This window comes from Elephantulus edwardii, unplaced genomic scaffold (assembly GCF_000299155.1).
Source record: "Elephantulus edwardii isolate Elephantulus edwardi_28Jun2011 unplaced genomic scaffold, EleEdw1.0 scaffold00039, whole genome shotgun sequence".
Classification (NCBI taxonomy): domain Eukaryota; kingdom Metazoa; phylum Chordata; class Mammalia; order Macroscelidea; family Macroscelididae; genus Elephantulus; species Elephantulus edwardii.
This window is the reverse complement of record NW_006399789.1, coordinates 15,936,030-15,958,910: the sequence shown is the minus strand read 5'-3', so window position 1 is coordinate 15,958,910 and position 22,881 is coordinate 15,936,030. Positions and strand designations below refer to the sequence as shown.

General features: G+C 36.9%; 1 protein-coding gene across 1 annotated transcript in view; it reads right to left on the bottom strand.

Moving 5' to 3' along the window:
• Positions 1-22,881, bottom strand: part of EPB41L2 (erythrocyte membrane protein band 4.1-like 2) — a 135,410-nt gene that overhangs the window by 75,562 nt on the left and 36,967 nt on the right. The window contains exon 3 of the mRNA XM_006885028.1: positions 8,583-8,687. Coding sequence (XP_006885090.1) covers positions 8,583-8,687 — 105 coding nt within the window. The remainder of the gene's footprint in view (positions 1-8,582; positions 8,688-22,881) is intronic.

Below are 22,881 nucleotides of genomic sequence, written 5' to 3'. Positions count from 1 at the left end.
GTCCACAGTGTTCACCAGACTGTCAGAGGACAGTCAGATCCATGGAATTTCATCTAAGGCATAACAACGCCAGTAAGAAAAACTGAATCAGGGAGACAAATGGTCCAAACTAAAAAGGAGGTGGAAGGATACTAACATAGATCAAGAAGGGGGCAGGAGGAGAAAGTGCAGGCTGTAAAGGTCTGGACAGATCCTTTAAAATGTCTACTTTCATCTGAGTAGCAGTTGGTACTGATTTCTGCAATAGAAGGACAATTAAAGATCTCTCTATACTGAAAGACCTCAAAGAACTGCTAAGTTTCTCTACAGGTTTTTTTACCTCCTGACATCATGCTAAAGTGAGATGATAAAGGGGTGAGGTGAAGCTGCTTCCTTGATTCTGAGGAGCCCCCTGTATGCACGGACTCCAAGACAGGTTTGTATGTTCTTTTGGCATTCCATGGTATATTCAGTACTCTTTGCCAATACCACAATTCAAAGGCATTGATTCTTCTTTGGTCTTTATTTAGTACTCAACTTTCACAAGCACATGAGGTAACTGAGACTTGATGACTGAGTTAGGCACACTTTGGTCATTAGCTTATTACCCTTGTTCTTTGGCACTTTAAAAAGGTCCTTGACAGCAGATGTGCCAGTGAAATACATCTTTTGATTTCTTCAATGTTGTGACCATAGGTGCTGGCTGTGGATCCAAATAAACTGAAATCCAAGACAATATTCATCTTTCCTCTTTTTATCATAATGCTGCCTGTTGGCCCAGTGGTGTTGAGTTTCATTTTCTTGATAATCAAATGTAATCCACAGTAAAGGTATAATCTTTAGTCTTCTTCAGTAAATCATTTTCGTTTTCTGCAAGCAAGGTTGTGCCATGCAATCCTGAAGACACATTCTTCTTCAGGGTTCAGCTTCTCAAATGATTTGCTCAGCAAACAGAGTGAACAGAGAAGGAGAAAGGACACAAGCCTGATGCAAACTTTCCCTGATTTTAAAACATGCAGTTTTTCTTAGGTCAAACTGAACCAATGCTTCTCGGTCTACGTATACAGGTTCTGCAAAAGCACAATTAAGTATTCTGGGATTCCCATTCTTCTCAATGTCAGCTATAATGTATTATAATCCTCACAGTCAAATGCCCTTTCATATTCAATTAAGTACAAGTAAACAGCAATGGTATCCCTCATTCCATGATCTCTTGTTGGTGTGCTGCTCCAGTAATCTCTAAATAATCTTCAGCAAGGGTTTAATGGCATGTGATATTAAGGATATTCATTGATTATATCCTCATTCTGTTAGATTATCTCTTTTTTTAGAATGAGAACAAATTTGCATTGTTTCCAGGTGGTTAGCCTTGTCCTCCGCATTTCTTGGTATAGATCAGTGAGTATGTCCAGTGCTGCATCAGTCTGCCAAAACACTTTAGTTAGTTTTCCATCAATTCCTTAGGCCTTATATTTTTGACAAATACCTAAATTAGGTATGAAAAAACTTAGAATAGAATTCAACCATAAGACTGGTGTTAAAACAGACATTTTACTTTAAAATGAAACATTTACTATACATCTGAGAGAATGTGATTCAAGCATTAATTTAACTAAATCCAAACTATTAAGATTTAACTGGCCTGAATGTAGAATTTTATTAAAAAGATAATTATCTATAACAAGCAACCTATCATTCTAGTTTTTAGTTCTAATTTCTTGAATAAATGATCCAGCTATCCAGACAATCATTTTCATTAACTTTTACAAAGTTAGTTGTGGATTATCAACATAGCTTGCAGCAAAATGCCATTATTAATTCCTGGGCCAAATGCCAAACCCTATTAATATAAAATGTCAAGACAATATTTTTCTCTTTTAAGAGAGCTCAAAACTCTTAATGATGGTTCCACATAGACATGAACACAAGAAATATACTGATTTGGAATTCCTTATATAAAAGAATAGCATGTTGTTTGATTCTACATATTTTCAATAATAATTTCCATAGTAGAGTACTAAACAGAGATTAAAAAGTTCTACCAAAGACAGATTTCATATCTGAAGTTAACTGAAAGACTTACAATACAATGTCTCAATCATAAAATACACAGCATACATACATGTAACAAAAGCTTAGCTATTTTTCTCTACATTGAACATTTTCATGAAAATAACTGTGGCCTTGTGGCCTTTATATTTAAAAGAAAAGCAACAATAATTTCTCTACGTACATATAAAAGAAAGCTACTTATGCTCCTGTATCCTAAATTATCTTACTATTGAAACTTCATGGGTTTCAAAGAAAGCAGAGTTACTTAAGTACTGAGTTTTGTGTCGGTTTGTGTTGACCACAGTATTTTCTCTTGGACTATTAACTTTAACTTTAGCTGTTTTCTTTTCTGTAATCACTTTCCTTTCCTAAGCACCTCTACTTTTCTCAGTCAATTGTCCTGTCACCATAAATGCAATGAATATTTCTAACTAGGCCTGAATATTCTCAAATACTACATACAAATTACTTGTGGCAATCAGAAAAAAACATGCATATATTCTGTTGCCATCACAATTTCAAGATTTCTAATTTCAGCTTGACTACTAAAAGCCATTAACATACTGAGGACCCTAGACTATATAGTCACTAGCTGAATGTTTAACTGTTAACCTAGGGGTCTGCAATTCTAATGCACTGGCTGCTTCACGGGAGAAGGACGTAGTAATCTGCTTGTGCAAAGATTTACAGCCGTACAGACAGTGTGGCAGTTCTATTCTTTCCTATGTGTGGGAAGCAACTAATAGCAATGAGTTTGGATTTTGGTTATTCACATATTGTTCTTAGTTGGATGCCTCTCAGTGCCCATCACTATCCTAGTGATCTGTAGCAGGTAATTTTACTTAGTGATTGTGGAGGGCACTTTGTGGCAAATACAGATATATTTACAACTGTACCACTCTATCTTTTCTTCAAGGTAAATACTGTTCATATTTTTAGCTCCCATGTTGCAAGGAGGGACTGGTCCTTGGAGAGGGACATCATGTTTGGGAGATTGGAGGGACGGCGCCAGGAGAGGAAAACCCTCGATGAGATGGATCAATTCTGTGAGTGGAGTGATGGGAATGAGTGTGTTTGAGACGGTGAGGTTGGCACAGGATAGAACAGCATTTAGGGCTCTTGTACATAGGGTCGCTATGAGTCTCAAGCGACTCAATGGCACATACCAACAACAACAAAATCATTATCTCGCCTCACTCAAAAACCTTACCCTTTCTTTAGGGCTTTCTCATAGTCAAAGAGTTACACTGTGAACACAAAGGCATAGAGTTCAAATCCACCAGCTGCTCCACAGGTGGGCCATCTTCTCCTGTGAAATTTACTGTCTCTGAAAACCTTGAGCAGGGTTAGCTATCAGTCTGTTCTGACTTAATGGTATCAAACAACAAGAGCTAATAAGTCAGGTAGCTCTAAAACTGTTAGTAAACTCTGCAATGTCCACTAGGAAAGTCACAGTTACATAAGGCCATCTAAATTTAAATCAGTTACAAGTAAGTAAAATTTAAACTTACATGCTTTTCCACACTAGCCACATTTCACGTGATCAACACCCCACCAGGAGCTACTGTACTGAACAGTGCAAGCTCAGAGCAGGCCCTCATTGCAAATGACCGAATGGGCAGCTTTAGCCTATATCCTCTATCACTTTCCCATCAGTCCCTTCTCAGCCAATTATTTGAAATAAAATTATATGTTGTTGTTGTTGTTGTTGTTGTTGTTATGTGCCATCGAGTCGCTTGCGACTCATAGCGACCCTACGCACAAGAGCTCTAAATGCTGTTCTATCCTGTGCCTACCTAGCCATCTCAAACGCACTTATTCCCACCGCTCCAGTCACAGAATCGATCCATCTCACCAAAGGTCTTCCTCTCCCTTCGCCGCCCCTCCACTCTGCCAAACATGATGTCCCTCTCCAAGGACCAGTCCCTCCTTGCAACATGCCCAAAATATGTCAGATGAAGCTTCAGAATCCTTGACTCCAGGAAACATTCTGGCTTCACCCTCTCCAGGACAAACCTGTTTGTTCTACTAGCAGTCCATGGTATATTCAACACTCTTCTCCAGCACCACAGCTCAAAGGCATCAATCCTCTTTCTATCAACCATATTCACTGTCCAACTCTCTGATGCATAGCACAAAACTGCGAAGACTATAGCCCAGATCAGGTGCACCTTAGTCTCCAACCTGACATCGTTGCTCTTCAGTACTCTTGAGAGGTCCCTCATAGCCGACTTTCCCAATGCAATTCGTCTCCTGATTTCCTGGCTGCTGTTACCAAGAGCGTTGACTGTGGAGCCAAGTAAATTAAAACTGTTAACTATCTCAATCTCTTCACTATCTATACTGATGCTGCCAATTGGCCCAGTGGTTAGAATCTTTGTTTTCTTGACATTTAGCTTCAGTCCATATAGGAGGCTGTAGTCCTTGAACTTCTGCAGCAAGCACCTCAGGTCCTCCTCAGTTTCAGCAAGCAAGGTTGTGTCATCTGCATAACGCAGGGTGTTGATGACTCTTCCACCAATATTCACTCTCAAATTCTGTACTATTCATTTTGTTCAGCTCTCACCTACTCCTCCTCTTTCCATCCTCTTTTCTAACACAACTAAATACACAAGCATCTCCAACTTAAGAACATGAAATATGTCAAATAGCCTTTTCTAAATTTCCACTCCATGTTTAAAGCCTCTGGAGTAGTTACCAATACACTCTCCAGTCATCCAAGTCTAAAAGTTTGGGACTAATCCTCAACATGCTCATCGTTCTCATACTGGAGTCAAAATTCTTCAAACGTTACCTACTCCATATCTCTATACATTTTCCCTCTAATACTGCTGCCCTAGTTTTCATCAGCACTGGACTACACTGCTTCAGTAATTAAACAATCACCAGGCTTCTGCTCTCCGTTTCCTATAATCTCTCCATCATAACACCACTAATGATTACTTGTTATAAAAGCTGTATCTGACCAAGTCATTTGCTCTTTAAAACACCTGACACATCAGAATAAAAATGCAAATGATTTCGTATAAGATACAAATGCATTCCCAACAAATGATCCTCTTCTCTCATTCCAAGTGCTTTGTGTGCTATTATTTCTATCTCTAAGGCCTAAGATGCCACTCCAAATTAAACCAAGGCTCTGTTACCACAAAGAGGAACCACTGCTCACATGTCTCCCTCTCCATAGAGATTCTGAGGCTGTCACACCCACCACTCTATGGAACAACTTGAAATTCTTCATGCACATCCTGATCATTTGCGTTGGAGTCACTATGTTTCTTTTGGGCAGAATGTTCCTTGCCTGCCCACACTCAGCATATTGGTCACATTCTCTATTTCTGTAATAGAATATCAACATAAAATTGCTCATTCTATTTCCAAAATGCACGAATCTGCTTTTATATAACAACATTAAATATTTATATCATAGCCTCCTGTTAGCTAGTTAGACTTCAGAAGGCCTCTTGATCCACTCTGTACGTTTCCAGCTGATATTTAGGACAGGGAATGTTAGAGTCTATCTATGATGTGAGTTAGGTCATTGCCAGTCTTCTTTGTGCTATTCAAGCAGGCGGCTGTGCTTCCCTGTCTAAGTATGCACTTCCTTGTCTGGAACACTGAGGTCACCCAGCCAAAGCCTACACACACTGTAGGTTTCTGCTTAAGCCTCACTTCCTCCTTAGAAGAGCCTACCCCATTAGTATTTTCATTTTCCCTGCAGTAATCACAATTTAATAACACTGTGCTGAGTTTTTTGGTTTTTAAAAGTCTCTCTACTCAGCTACAACACAAAGCAGAAATATCCGTGAAGGAAAAGTCTATGTCTTGTTTCCAGCAGTAAACGCACCAGTTTGAACAAAGGTTGTATTTAATAAATATTGGCTAATGGTTAGATACCCCAAGAGGCTTCCCTCAAGAGTTTATAAAGTAATAGAAAGAAACATATGCAAATAAGATTTTAACTAAAGGTCTAAATGACAGACAGAAAGACCTGGGAACTCCCCATGAATCTAGGGTGACCCAATGAACATACATTTGAGATCTGTTCTCCTGTGCCATTCTCATCATCTCTGACACACCTGAGCCCATCATGGCAGTTACGTGTCAATCCATTCCCTGATAGGTCATCTTCTCCTTTCCTGACTCTCTCCATCTTTCCAAACATGATGCCCCTTTCTGAGGAATAGTACCTCCGAGCAACACATCCAAAATATGAGAGACAAAGCTTTGTCATCTTTTCCTCCAAGGAGCATGCTGGCTGAACTTTCTCCAAAACATATCTATTTGCTCTTTTGGCAGCCCATGCGATACTCAGTACTCTTCTCCAACAATACAACTCAAAGGCATCGATTCTTCTTCTGTCATCCTTATTCACTGTTCAACTCTCAAATGCATAGCAGGTGACTGAAAAGAGCATGGCCTACACTGGGCACACCTTAGTTTTCAAACTGACATCATTTCTCTTCATTATTTTGGTGAGGTCCTGGACTGTGGGCTTGCCCAATGCAGTATGCCTTCTGATTTCCTGACTACTACTACTAGATGTTGTTGCAGCCCTTGGCTACCCTGTGCCAACTTTACTCTCTCCAAAACACTTGCCCTCATTACCCCAGTCACTGTATCAATCTATCTCATTGATGGTCCTGTTTTTTTCCATCCCTCTACCTATCCAAGTATGACATCCCTCTCCAAGGACCAGTCCCTCTTTGCAACATATCCTAAGTATGCAGACGAAGTCTCAGAATCCTTGCCTCCAAGGAACAGCCTGGCTAAATAGTACTCTGTAATATGCAAAAACACTGTGATTGAAATACCAGATTTCTTAATGATACCATTTCTTGTTCTTATAAATATTTATTCTGTGTGTGTTTTATAACATTCTGGATTACTTTGCTATTTTACAAAAATTAAACACTTTTGTGATCCTACCAGTATGTAATGCCAAATAAATGGGTTGTTGTTACGTGCTGTCAAGAATCTTGCAACCTTGGTCAATAGCTCTAAACCTGGCTCTATTTTGAGCCACTTTCATTGTCTCTGACACACCTACCCCCATTACCCCAGTCACTGAGCCAAATAAATGGTAACAATAACCAAATTCTCTTCTCTGTTTTCAATAGAACAAGCACTAGAAGAGCACATGGTAAAAAAACATTATAAAGACAATTGCTATAGTTTGTAGTACAGAGGGGGAAGCAACACCAAAGAGAAACACAAATAGCCACTACAATCAACTCTTGAGTACCAGTCACAGCAGCCCTCCCTGCATTTCTGAGACTATAAACCTTTACCTGAGTAGACTGCCATCTTTCTCCCCCAAAACAACTGGTGGGTTTCAACAGTCAATCCTCCAATGAGCAGTTCAATACATTGTGAGTACTATGCCACCAAGGCTCCTAACAATCTAAAAGGAGGACCTAGTTTATTTAGTTGAAATATTTAATACGTTATTACATCTGAGATTACTATTCCAGAAAAAGTTCTAATAAAAAATGCTTGCATACTCCTAGGCAACCATGCGTTTTTATTCTCGTTAGTGTAAACAAGGAATTAACTACAAATTAGATATCAAGTTAAGAAAATTTAATTTATACATAGTTATATATACATTGAATTTAATTACTAGGACATACCATTACAGATAAGGACAGGAAGAAATGACAAAATCCAGTTTCTTTTCTTCTGTTAACTATTTATTCTGTTCTATTGACTGTTATTTAAATGTTAACTATTGGACAGTGACCCTTTTTACTACGACCAAAGGTTATGATATCCTCAAATATAATGGTCACAATAAATGTTTTCACTGCTACAATCTGAAAAACTGAAGAGCTTCTTTTTATATATAATCCAACGATTCTATACTTCTACACTCAATCTCTCCTATCAAAGTCAGTCATAAGATGCAGAGAAGGAAGAACAAGTAAAGAGGAACAGCACTTACCCTAACAGTGAAGAAGCCTACCTTCTTTTATTTAACTCAAAGAGGGCAAAGATCACCTTCATCCCACACAGTTACTCTTAAGTCTGTTCAACCAAACATATTTCCTTAACCTCCAGTGAATAACCATGATATGTACTTCAGATAATGTACATCTTGTCATACTTTTCAGGCACACTTGACTCCTACCACAAAGGATTGCCACAACATGCGCTGATTTGACCAGCCTGCTTCTGTACTTATTACCAAAAGAATAAGATATAGTTGTTGTAAGATTATTTTTTTTATAGAAGATGTTCTCTATGACAGAACAGTAATTGTACCACCTTAAAAGTCTTTAACATACTTTGGGTATTTGTGTTTTATAAATGAAGTAAACGGACTCCAAGAAGGAATGAAAATTCTACACACACACAATGTTACTATGTTAAAGGTAGTTCTTTCAACACAAAGTTTTCAATATTTGCCAAATTTCTGTAGTGACATTAGAATATGTCACAATTCATGAACTTAAAGCTAGTTTAAATATATGTAAAGGTAAGCTGAGTAAGGAATAAATAACAGTTCTTTTTATATTAGATGTACATAAACTGGAAAAAATTTTACTTACTTTCTGCTCAGGATTTTCTTGAAATAAAAGTCCAAAGTAGTCCTTCTCTAAGAGATTGAGATGTTCACAGACTTTGTCAAATAACACTTGTCCTTTAGCACGTTTCTGGAAAGACAAAAAATAGCCTTTACTTTTCAAGCAACAAAGATTTATTAACTCTGTCAACAAATGCATAATACACTGTAAATCAACACATCAGTTTTCCAACTTTCTTTTGTTGTTTGCTATGTACCGTAGAGTCAGAACTGACCCAAAGCTGACCCGCCAGTGGGTTTTCAGAGGCAGTGAATTGCACGGAAGGAGACTGCCCATCTCTACCCAAGGAGTGGCTGGTAGATTTGAACACTGGGCCTCCAGGTTGGCAGCGCAGTTCCTTATCACTAGGCGTTTATGTAACTCTACAAAAGTGATCTCATTTACATAACTACAGACACACATTCACAACCACAAAGCTTAAGTTCTATAATGAAGTCATTATGAGAAAGACAACTTATGCTTCATTGATAACTCTATGTAAATATAAAAAATTATTAACATAAAATTTGAAGTTAGTTTGCTTTTTTCTTAAAAAAACATATTAAGCCAACTATGTTCAAGCAGGGAGTTATTTCATTTCCACATGGGTGACTTTGTAAGCTTTACTCTTCTGTGGTTAATTTCTAGTTTTATGGCATTGTGGTCTGAGAAAATACTTTGTAGTTTTTAATGATTTTTAATTTGGCGAGGCTTGGTTTCTGTCCTTCTACATGATCAATTCTGGAGAATGTACCATGTGCACTTGGGAGGAAAGTGAATTGAGTTTTATTTGGGTGCAGTACTCTGAATACATACACGAGTCCAAGTCGGCTGATTATATAGTTCAGATCTTCTGCATCTTTGTTGAGTTTCTTTTGAGTTGACCTATCCTTCGGTGATAGTGGTGTGTTGAAATCTTCTACCACTAGTGTGGTGGCATTTCTCCCTTCAATTCAGTTAACGGTTGTTATACATATTTTGCAGGTCTATCATTTGGTGCATAAATGTTGACCAAGGTTATGTCTTCTTGATCTACTGTGCCTTTAATCTGTATGTAATGCCCTTATTTATTTTTTATATTGGTTTTCATTCTGAAATCTATTTTATCAGAGATTAGTATCGCTACTCCTGCTTTTTTCTAAGGTTTCCATTTGCTTGATATATTTTCCCCCCAGCCTTTGATATTGATTCTGTCTTTCTCTTCCTCTTTTAGATGTGTCTCTTGTAAGCAAAACATTGATGGGCTTTATTATCTTAACCATTTTGCTACTCTTTCTCTCTTAATTGGTGTATTTAGTCCATTCACATTAAGAGTGATTATTGTCAGGCCAAGTTTTACTTTTGCCATTTTGCTGTGTTTCTTTTTCTGTTGTTTCTGGTTACTATGGTCCATCTATTGTTCCATCTCACTCCAGTAACAGTGACAAAGTTTATCAGGGCATCAAATAATAAATGTTGGAGAGGATGTGGTGAGAAAGGAACTCTTATATAGTTGGTGGGATCATAAAATGGAAGAATCATTCTGGAAGCCAGTTTGGCATTCCCTCAAAAAAAACTGAACATAGAAATTCCATATGACCCAGCTAGTCCACTACTTGGAATATACCCTGAGAAAATGAGACTGAGGCACAAATGGAGATTTGTACACCAATGTTCATAGCAGCATTTTCACCATCCCAAGAACATGGCAACAGCACAAATGTCCAACCACAAACGACTGGATTGAGACATTTTAGAACCATGGAATACTAATGCAGCATGCAGGAACAATGATTTTTTAAATTATTATCTAACTTGGGAGGGACTGAAGAGCATTATGCTGAGTGAACTAATTCAGTCCCACAAGGATAAATGCTGTATAAAATCATTATTGTAGAATTAGTATAAGGATCCAAGAAGGGGGGCAGAAGTTGGAAAGCAGAGGGATGAGGATGTGCAGGGGGAGGGGGGATTAATCGTGGGGTTGTACAATTTGATGGGTGGGAGGGTGAAGAAAATGGAAAGAATTTGTTCTCAAAAACAATGCATTAGAATTTTGTAAATAAACTAGAATAAAATTTTTAAAAACAATATTAATATGTATGTAAGCTGCTTTGCTTAATTCCTCAGTGTTGTTGATAACCTACAAACAAGGTACTTCGGAAAATTATTTAGTTTAATCATTTATGTGGTCTATTAAAATTCATTCCATCAGAGGTACTAATTTTGTTCTAAAATATTTAAGAATAAATATGTTTTGAATGTAAATTATCTTTCTCTTTAAAATCTTCTAAACAAGCGTACAGTGCTCACTTGTTTAGACATATTTTAGAAAATACAAAGTAATAGACTAGAACAATTCATTGACTACCTTTGAGCCATTTAACTGAGTTTTGTCTCAAATTTTTTAAAAAAATTTAAGAAGCTGCTATCAATAGACATATAAAAGTTTTTCACAGCTACAGAAGAAAAGCGTATGGTCCAATCAATGTCAAAACATAACCAAAGCAGTGAGTGGCCCATTTCTCCTTAAGATGCCCACACCTGGGAATGCCTCCAGTGAGGTGAGAACAGACACATGCCTCCTTCCCCAGAAAGAACAAGCCATCAGACTTTAAAATACTCAAAATGAAAATTCTCACCTCACCAAAATAGACCAGTTAGCACATCTAGTGCACAAAAATTCATGTTCGTTCTCCAAATCCATTTTGGAATGGAAGAAGATATCAAATATTACACCTCTAAAGAGATTTCTAAGGATAGTCTTCACAAAAACTTGATCAAAATACTTCAATCTCTCTCCTTGAGAGTTGGCTTATCATTACAGATAACAAATCAGCATGTAGTATCAGGCATTACTAAGAACACTTAAGATAAATTCACAACTCTACATCACTCTTTCTCTCTCTCTCATTGTCATCAATCAACTCAGCTAACTGTTGTGAGTTTTAAAAGACTATAAATTGCCTTGGGAGGAGATTGTCTATCTTTATCCTAAGGAGCTCTTGGTCTTGGGTTGGCAGTGCAACTCCCTCCCTACCCACTAGGCCACCAGTGTCTACAAAGTTAAAGTAAATAAACATATAGTATGTAGTGGCTCAGATAGGGGCTCCACTGTGGGGTTAACCACTAGTTGAAGTCCAAATTCAGCTGAAGTACCTTGAAAAGCAGTTCCAGTGATCTGTTTCTGAAAGGCCACTGCCTTGATGAAACTCCTACAGAACACATTTACTCTGCACATATCGGGTCACTTTGAGTCACAATCAACACAACAGCAACAATCAACAATAGGTAGGAAAACTCCTGGATTCCAAACACCTAAATTCTAAATTCATGTACATGGTATTACAATCTATGTGATCAAATCATGTCTCTTCTGTGGCTTATTTTGCATACCTGTGAAATGGAGTTAACAGCAAAACCTATCACAGGGAAAACAGTGAGTGCTAAACAAGTTCTAATACGTACAGAGCTTTGGCGGCACATGCTTTATGTTTCCTCTTTACTGATCCTATTCTTTTAACGACAAATTTTATAGAAAAGGACTCATTTCTTTGGCATGATGTTTTAGTTTACCTTTGAAATAGTTCTGGATTTCATGATCTAATTTTCACACAAATTAAAAACTGCAGCTTGGAGGTACGTTAAGTAAACTTTAAGACAAGGTGACTCAAATCATGACAGACTTAGGAATGTAGTCTTCTTTATAGGAGTCCAAGACACATATTAAGAGGTTTAATTACAAATACCAGCACTTTTTATAAGTAATCGAAGATATAGTTTTATTTCAACAACACTGTTCACTCCTAAGTCATGAGAATGTTGCCCAAATAGTAAATAGGTTGTTGTTGTTAAGTGCTGTAGAGTTGTAGGTGACTCATAGCGACCCTATGAATGAAAGTCCTGGACACCTGTATAACTTTCGTCCTTTCTCCGAGTTCATAGGGTTTCCAGAGGTAAGGTATAATGGAAGTGGATGCTGCTCCTGCTTCCAAGCTTGTTTTAATTGGGGAGCTCCACCAAACACTGTCTGCTACGGGTAACCATTCTCACATTTGACTCATCAATGTCACAGTGTTCGGCTTCACAGCAACCACGAGTTATACCTCTGTACGGCAACTGGACACACCAGGGTTACACAACCTAGAAGAATGTTTCACCCAAAACAATTAAAAGCAGGCCCGAGGGCCACAGAGTAGAGTCGCCCACCTTTGGCTTGGGCACATGACTTTCTGTCCGCTAGGCTCACTGCTCTCTCTTTCTATGCTGTTCTTGTCGTCATTGTTAAGTGCCATCGAGTAGTAGGTGACTCATTGTAGGTAATCAAGCAATACTTGTTCAAACGAAGTATAAAATTAATAATAAAATACTGTATTGTATTATAGAGAGCTCTGATAACCTAGTGGTAAGAAACTGCTGTTTCAAATTCACACGCTGCACTATGGGAGAAAGATGAGCGGTCAACTCTCATGCAATTTATAGTCTCTGAAAATCCACTGAAGGCTCAGTTCTAAATCAGCCCCAAGTCCATGGTGCACAACATCATCAATAACAACATCGTATTGTACTTTGTGTTTGTTGGTGCTGTTAAGTGCTGTCTACTGTGACTTATAGTGATCTTATGAACAATAGATCTGAATCGTGCCCTATCCTGAGCCATCCTCACAAACTCCAACATGCTTGAGTCCATTGTTACAATTACTACATCAATCCATTGTTGAGGGTCTTCCTCTCTTTCTCTGACCCTCCACCTTTCCCAATTTACTGTCTTTTCCCAAGGACTGGCCCTTCCTAATAGAGTGCCCAAAACATAAGGAGACGAGGTTTCATCATCCTTGTCTCTCAGGAGCACCATGGCTGAACTTCTTCCAAGACATGTTTTCTTTTGATTGTTGTTAGATGCCAGCGGGATGAGTACAACTCACAGCAAGCCTATTAACAGTCATCCTGAAACCTTCCCTATTCTGTGCCATCCTCAACATCTCGACACATTAGAGTCCATTGCTAAAGTCAGTTTTGATCCATCTCATTGAGGGTCAGCTCCTTTGCTTACCTTCCATTTTTTCAAACATGATGTCCCTTTCCAAGTAACAGCCTCATCTAGCTACAAGTTCAAAGTATGAAAGACAAAGCTTTATCATCCTTGCCTCCAAGGAGCACTCTTACTGCACCCTTTCTGGGACATATCCTGTGGCAGTCCATAGGATATTCAGCACTCTTCTCCAACACCACAACTCAAAGGAATCAATTCTTTTGTTATATATACTGTCCAGCCCTCTGATGCAGAGAAGATGAGACTAAGATGACCATGGTGTTAATCAAGCACACTTTAGTCTTCAAAATGGCATCATTACTCTTCAGTATTTTGGAGAAATTCCAATATGTCTCCTGATTTCCTGACTGCTGGTACTAAGAGTGTTGACAGTTGATTCAAGCAAGATTAAATCACTGGAAGCTTCAATATTTTCTCCATCTATCATAATGTTGACTGTTGGGCCTGTAGTGAGGATCTTTGTCTTCTTGATGTTAAAATGTAATCCACACAGAAGGCATTATAATCTTTGATCTTCTGCAGCAGGCATTTCATGTTTTCTCACTTTCAGCAAGCAAAGTTTTGTCCTCAGCATAATATAGATTGTTGATGAGTCTTCCTCCAATCCTGATTATCACATTCGTCTTTGTCCAGCCTTGTGAATTATTTGCTCAGGATACAAATTAAATGGGTAAGGAGAAAGGATACAACCCTGATGCACAGTCTTCTCGATCTTAAATCAAGCAGTGTTCTTCTACTCTGTTCACAAAACAGCTTCTTGGTCTAGGTATAGATTCTATATAAGCATAATTAAATGTCCTGGGATTCCCATTCTTCTTAAGTCAAGCCTGTTATGTTCTCTGCAGTCAAAAGTCTTACTTTTGGTAGACCACAAGATATTCAGTACTCTTTACCAACACCACAACTAAAAGGCATCAATTCTTCTGTTATTCATTGTCTAACTTTGAGATGCGTAGGAAGCAACTGAAAAGACTATGGTATCACGTGCACCTTAAACGTTAAACTGACATTCTTGCTCTTCAGCACTAGGAAGTGGCCTTTAACAGCATATTTTCACAATGCAACTCATCTTCTGATTTCTTGATTTTTGCTACTGTGATTGTTGATTGGAAGTCGAAGTAAAATGAAATCACTGACAGCTTCAACCCTCTCTCCATCTATCAGGTTACCTATTGGTCCAGTGTAATAAGTGAGGGGATATTTAACCTACTTATGCCCATAGTAAGTGACCATAGTTCTAACTTTAATACTAGCTTATACATGGAAACCATATGAAATAATCAAGAAAGTGCCTATTATATCTCCTGTCACATCTATTTCTTGGACATTACTCAAGACATTTATAAAAAGGTATTTAAATCACAATTACTTAAGTCTAATATAAGAGAGAGATTATCCTCTTACCCAGAAAGACACAAAGAAAGCCTAGACTACAATTTAACAATAAAAAGATAGCTCAAAACTTGAGCAAAAGTTCTCCACAGAAATGTCTCCAAATAAGAAAGATTTTATATTACAAGCATATGAAGCGACGGTCAACATTATTAACCATCAGGGAACTATAAATCACAACTACAATGACTTAACCACTTCAAGACCAAGAAAGAAAACTATAACTATGATGACTTATGACTTCACAACCAAGAAAGAAAAAACACCAAATTGTTGCCATCAAATCACGAGATATAAAATCCCTTGACAATACATGGAGTACAAGGTCATTATTAAGTTACATGTTCTCACTAGTCTTGATCCTCAAAATATAAAGATGGTTTCTTACATAGAATGCTCCAAAAGATGCAGAAATGGAAATATGCATGAAGTTTATCATCACAATTTGGTGCTGTAATTGTAGGCAGTATTCAAGGGTAGCTGCATAGGGATCAAGGTCAGACCAAGCCAATTCGTCATTCAACATTGTGCAAATCTTTTATTACTACATAAGTGTGACTGGAGGCAAAGCATATTATCTCCCAATCTGTAAAGTGGGAATAACAGCTATCTCACAGCTCATTGTAAGAATAAAACCCCAACCAATCAGTATGTTATCAGTGGGCCAAACAAGGTATCTCACTGGTTTCAACTTTGTTTTCTCACTAGTCCACATCTATCACAGATCAAAGTTTCTCCTAGAAGCTCAAATTCCCTCTCTGCTATCCCCGCCTTCACTTTCTAAGAAATAGATGTTTTAATGCCTGATAAGATCCTGACTGCACACAAATATTACATAACTATTATTCTGTTTCTACCATCAAACTCTGGTTTGAAAATAAAATCCATATGAGGCAGATACTAAAAATACATTAAAATTGCTATGAGAACAACAAAAAAGCAATGAGTAAACTGAGAAAAATCACACCTTCACTGAGAATATGAAACATGAACTGAACCTTAAAGGAAGAAATAAGGCCATAAAAACAGCACATCCGAAAGAATGTCCTTTTCAATTCAGATACTTAATAGAGTCTGACAAAGCTGATTTTTATTAAAAATAAAAAAATAAGTTGAAAAGGTAAGCCATCCATTAAGGTCAGGGCATAGATATGACTTCAAGCTACAGGATCTTACTCTCAAAAGACTGCTAAGACCTAAAGAATATAAAGCTGTTAAGTTAAAGAATATATTTATTCAATATATAATATACAGGAATAAAAATGATGCATAAAATATGTGTTCCTGTAAATTTACATTTCATTATAGAGACAAAAATAGAAAGTTTAAAGGAAAATAAACAGAAATAAACCTGCAAATTTCTCACCTTGATCATGACACCTGGTTTAAAGGAAAATGACCAATCTTTTTTTTTATTGTGATTTTAACAAAAGTTTACAGAAGTATTGGATTTTCACTCATTCATTGTTGTACATTTTCCTCCCTACCCCTCTCAGTAGCTTTAAAAAAAAAATTCATTGTTGTATAATTTACTTGAGAGCTTTGCCCAACGGCAATGTCTTAATCTGGGGAAAAAGGCTACCAAATACAAGCATATGTGAACCCTCCAGTGGTTTTCTGAGGCTGCAGGAGATCTGCCTATCGTTCTCTACTGGAGCAGCGGGTGGGTTTGAAGAGTCTGCTTTTTGGTTGGCAGCACAATTCCTTACTCACTAGGCCACCACAGGTAGAAGGTCAATCTATATTCACCAAAACGTATTTTACAGGTTCCATGAGATGACTGAGATAGATAGATAGATATCATAGAGATAGAGACAGAGACAGAGACAGAGAGAGAGCACAATAATCAAATAGGATACCATTTATGCTAATAAAAATTAAAATATTCTAAAATGTAATCTATGTATAGAATAATTCATTATCCAAATAAATGGGATTTTACATAATTGAAGAGAAAATCTGTAAAGTAGACCTCTGAAAAATTCATACAGAACATAACACAGAAAGACAAAGATAAAATAGGATAGGAAAAGAATGTCTTCATATTATGGAAATCGAATAAGGAAAAGAATATTAAAAGACATCATAGTTGGAAATTTTGCAAAATTAGTAATTGCTACAAATCTTCAAATTAAAAAAAAACGCAATGGATCCCTAATAAGATAAACAAAATTATTATTTTTACTTTTAAAGTAACAAATTTAGATCCATTAATACTTGAGAGTTTTAAGTTTTAGGAATCATCCAAAATAATAAAGAATAGATGTAATAAAGCCATTTTAAGACAGAAGAAAGTACATGAGCTAAGAAATAAAAAGCAATACATTCTTAAGAAACCTAAAACTAATCTCTCAGCTAATTCAAGATGAGAAGCTATTAATTTAAGAAGGCAAAGAAAAAAAGTAGCATATTCCTTAACATCTAATAATGAAAATATATCTGATTGCCAGGAAGAATATTTTTAAAGCTACATATTAAATACTCCACATTACTTCACTTACTAGTACTAACCTGCAATTAAACTAGCCTACGTGTTCTGAAAGCAACAAATTAAGGCTCACAGATTCTTTATTTACCTTTTACAAAAGTGAATTAAGACAAAATTCATAATAGAAGTAAAGCAAAGCCTTTGAATGTCAGAACCTATGTATGATGGAAACCTGTCAGAGGAGGAACATTAAAATACTTCTACACAAAAGTAAGTGGTAATAAAGTGCTAAGACTGAACAGTACCAAAGACGGAGAATAACAAGACAGTCCCATCTAACTCAGTCTCTTCCAGGGTTCACTATATATAAAAATGTGCAGAGAACACGGAGATTAAAATGGTTTCTCCTTTTCTCCATCCAGACTCTGGTATGCACTTTTAGTGAGACTCATGAATTCTCATATAACAGGGAACACAGGCATACTGCACTGGAATCATAGAGACTTCAGTCTGAATGCCAGTCCTGACATTTAAAAGGGTCATCTGTGCCACTTTAGTTTCTTCTCTATAAATATGTTTAGTTTATAAGAAAGAGTTCTTGTGTGGCATAAATAATTAAGTATTTGACAACTTACAAAAAGGTTGGATTTGACAACTTACGAAAAGGTTGGTGGTTCAAACTCATGCAGAGGTATTTCAGAAGACAGATCTGGCAAGCTATTTCTGAAAGCTCACAGCCTTGAAAATCCTATGCAGCAGTTCTACTCTATACATTGCTGTTGTGTGCTGTTGAGTTGGAACCAACTAACAGCTGACCCTCCAGTGGCTTTTCAGAAGCAGTTAATCACATGGAAGAAGACTGTTCATCCTTCGGAAGGGCAGCTGGTGGATTTGAACAGTGTGCCTTTAGACTTACAACATAGCTTCTTATTAGTCAGGGTTAATTCAATAGCAACTCAGAATAACCATCTTGTAAGAATTAAAGAATCATATGAGTTGTATATCAAGCGATTAATAAAATCATTAGCATATGACCAAGGGTTATTAAAGGCTGCAGAAGTTACAGGAACAGTTTGAGTGCCTCTAAAAGCAATTCATTTATGTACTCTTAAAAAAACTTGCATTAATTCAATCTCTTTGTCTCACAAACAAGTGAAAACTGTAAGGCATTTAATTGACGTAACTTTTCTGACTGATTTCCTGAGTTTTTATAAGGAATTGAAATTCTTATTTGAAATATCTACAAACATGGATATCCTCTATTTCTATCCAGGAAGGTAATTTCCTACTATTATCATTGCTTTTTTCAAACAGCTTGAATTCCATTTCATGAAAGGGCTATAAATACATAGTTGTTAACTAAGCAGAATACACAGATGTTTTGATCTACAAATTACACCTGAACTTATTATTAGTACAAGTAGCAGGTTCTTCAGCTGTCAGAGCACATTGGGGATACTGCTTCAGATATTTTAAGTTAATGTTTTTAGCAAGACTTCATTTTTTTTAGCTTTATTTATTTCCAACTGTCAAAACCTATCTCAACCTCTCAATACCTTTCCAAATTATTCTTTTCTATGAAGCTTTTTCTAATCTCTCGATATTTTTAGCTATCTCCTTCAAGAACTTTATTTCTTTCTCATAATTTACATTTTGGTTTTGTTTCTTACTGTCGAAGCTCTTTAAGAAGAACTACAGTGTCATTTGTGGCTGTTGCACCTCACTGAATAACTAGTTCACTGCAGGCCCACAGTTAGACATCTACTGGATGCAGCTATTGATGTTAGAAAAAGTTGGCAGAGTTGAGACTAGAATTCTGACCTCTGGTTGGCAGACTTTATGCAATCTCCTGGATCTAGCTCACACACAGCCAACTCTTACACATTCAAGGGACCAACTACACACTGCCAATTAGAATCTAGGAGAATAGTCACAGACCTACATTTTAACAATTCTACATTGTACTTATCATCTTGCTTTGTAAACACAGCATTTCCAAATACTTTGTGGGAACTAAAAAAATTACCTACACTGAAGAGCAAACCTGTTCCTTCCTCTCAAGGGCAGGCCATCCCTGACCCTTAGGTAGACAGTCTGCACCAAGACATCTGTCATCATCTCACCATTTGCTATTTCTTCTTGCTATCTGAAGTATGCCTTTGCTTTGTGTCTGTTCTTGTACTGGAAACTTTAGAGAATACAGAGACTACGTCAACTTCTCTTAGCACCAAGCTAATTAGTTAAAAACCACACAATTCTTGATAAAACTTTCCAAGTTCATTTCAAAATATTCTTTAGTCTCTATATTAAATTCTAGCATACTTTGTAATCTTTCCTCTCTTTCTCTCTCTATTTACACCACCACGGACCAGCAATATAAAAGAATGTATTGAAAACTTGAAACTTTTTTTTTCTTTTACAAATAGAAAGGTTTTTTTTCTTTGGTTTAGTTCTTTCAGTTGCCTGATTCAATGTGAGAAAACTTCAAACTTTTTGCATTTGCTTTCCAGATACCAGATTTTTTAAGAAGGGTGAGGGAGATTGCAAAAGTATATGAGAAATATCTAAATAAGTGAAGCAAAACGGTGATTTAAACAGAATTTAAATTATGTAGTATTTATGAAATAAAAATTAGCTTCAGGAGATTCTCTTCTAAAATGGGTATGGGGTGGCCAAAAGAAACACACCATAGCCCTGGCTAAAGAAAGGCAAGCTGGCATCTGAGAAACTGAGCAAAGTCCCCTGTGTCTATGCTGTTATTTGTGGCATTCAATATTGAGGCCAAAACATGACATTTCTGGAAGCCTATCAGCTCAGAAGAATGTATACAAATGCTTACCAGGCAGATTGCAGTAGACACCACACATCACTGTCATTTCATAAACCACCACCATTGCCTCTGTGTAGGCCTCGCCACACTATAGTTATTGTATGCTGAGGAGACAGTGATGGGAAATGGGACAATGCAATCCATACATTACAACCCCTTAGCTATGTATTTTGTACTAGCTCTAAACTACAGTCTACAAATATAAAAGGTCAAGTTAAAAAAGGCATGCACAGAACACACACAACAGCTGATGATACATTATAGAAGGATCAATTATCATCACACAAGAGAGCATTAGAAATAGATGAAAGCCATGGTTTAGCAGATCATTCGTCTCCTACCAATATGAAGTCAACATACCTCTGTCCTAAGGTTAATTCAAAGCCCAACAAAAATCATAAACCTTCACGCAATTATTTTCTTCTGTTAAAATTACAATTTTAGAATCAAATGAGCTCGGATCAAATTATGAGTGTCAAAAGAATGCTACTATAGTTTTAAATGTGATTTCAATGAAAATAAGCAGAGCAAACTGGTTTCCCATTCAGCCATTCATACACATTTTGTTATGGCATTAATCATAATACCCACATGATAACAACAGTACTCCTCATTGCCCCTATAATTCTCATTTCCATTAATCCTTCTATCCTTTTCTTTGTGTCTTCTGAGCTTTATCCCTGGGCAAAGAATTACTATTAAGTAAACCTTCAGAACACCAATGAGAATTCACTTGTTGTTGTTTTTATGTGCCGTCGAGTCATTTGGACTCATAGCGACCCTATGTACAACAGCCCTAAACCGTGCCCTATCCTGTGCCAATCTCATTGCCTCTGACACAACCATCCCGATTACCCCAGTCACTGAATCAATCCACCTCATAGAGGGTCTTCCCCTCCTGAGCTGTCCCTCCACTCTGCCCAGCTGTTCCTCTCTAAAGACCTGTCTCTCCTTACAACATGTCCAAAGTATATCAGGCGAGAATGCACTTAATTTATTTTTTTGCAATTGCTGAAAAGGAAAATAACAAAACTGTGTATGCTTATGGAACTGTGGTAGCCTGGTGGTAATAAGCTGCACTGCAATTACAAAGGTACACAGTTTGACTCCACCAGCTGCTCCTCAGGAGAAAAATGGTTAATCTCCTCCCAGCTGATTAACTTCCTCTGAAAGCCTGTAAGAGGGTCAGCTATGGGTCAGTTCTGACTAAATGGTACACAATTACAGCAACATGCACATGTAGATAAATATAGCCATGCACACGTATGTTATATACAGAGGTATTAACTATTATACTTAAAAGAAACATGTAAATTTCTTATAAATCGTAGATTCCTTATCACTATGAAAATTTTAAAGAATTTTACTAACATGGTATTCCTTAGACTAGGTTGCAAAATGGATGAAAGAAACCAAAACATAGTTCCTCAAAGTACTTCTTTTTCTGTTAAGACCCAGGAGTTTATGATAGAACACCGGGAAACATCACAGTTGTGATATGAAGAATATAAAATACATCAATATGGTTTTAGGTGTTAAAAATTAAATAACTACTAAAAAATGAATTTAAAAACCCAAAACACAACAACAACTAACTACACAGACAAACATAAATGAAGGACCACAACAGAATGCCATGAATACCTTCCAGTGTCTCCTGCAATGATTTGAAACAAAATTCTAATGTAGCTATAAGAACTTAAGCTCTCCCTTAAATAAAAACATATACATAACTAACTCAAGGAGAGTAGTGCTTACTTTCTGTATCCATTATAACTATAACCTTATGTCACAGCATAATGTGTCCAAATCCACCCCAGGTCCACAGGCAGCAATCAGCTGGGAAGTTTTTCCTCCCCTGGCGACTATGTTTCTTACCAAATTCTTTACTAAGCACTCAATTCATCTCATAAGCAACCAGGCTATATTTAAATCATAAACAATATAGAAAACGTGTTTCATTTTTATACTAGAGAAGGGTAAGACACAAACAAAAACTAAATTTCCTTGAAAATATTATTAACAAAAAACACTAAAAATAATATTAAGCGAACAGTATATCTTGTTTTAAAAAACTAGAGAAAATCTACTACCATAAACTATTTAAAAGCAGTTATAGTTTTTAATTTATGACAACCAAGAGATGTTCAATCCCTCTCGGGATTTTAGAGTCAGCCAAAAGACTTGTCTGTGTGAACAAACCATGCAGACCAGGCCTGCTGGAGACTCTTCCCAAATCCAGTTCTCACTCCTCTTTCCTACATGCTGACTTCAGGGAGAACTCAAAGGCAAGCTCTAAAATGGAGCTACTCAAACTCCCAGACAATAGATTTTTTAAAATTACATTTGTACGTAAGATGTGTGTACTCAAAAATTTTAGTAAACATAATATTGTGTCCACATAATAATATTTAATACACATAATATACCTTTAACTTGCTGGTCTGTCTAATACTTCTCTTAATCTGAACATTCACATTAAGACAGACTAGGAAGAAGGACTGGCCATCCACTTCTGAAATAGCAGGCCTCTGAAAACCCTATGTACAACATTTAGATAACAGAGATGGCAAAGGAGGTTGAGTTTTCAAGTATGGAAGTA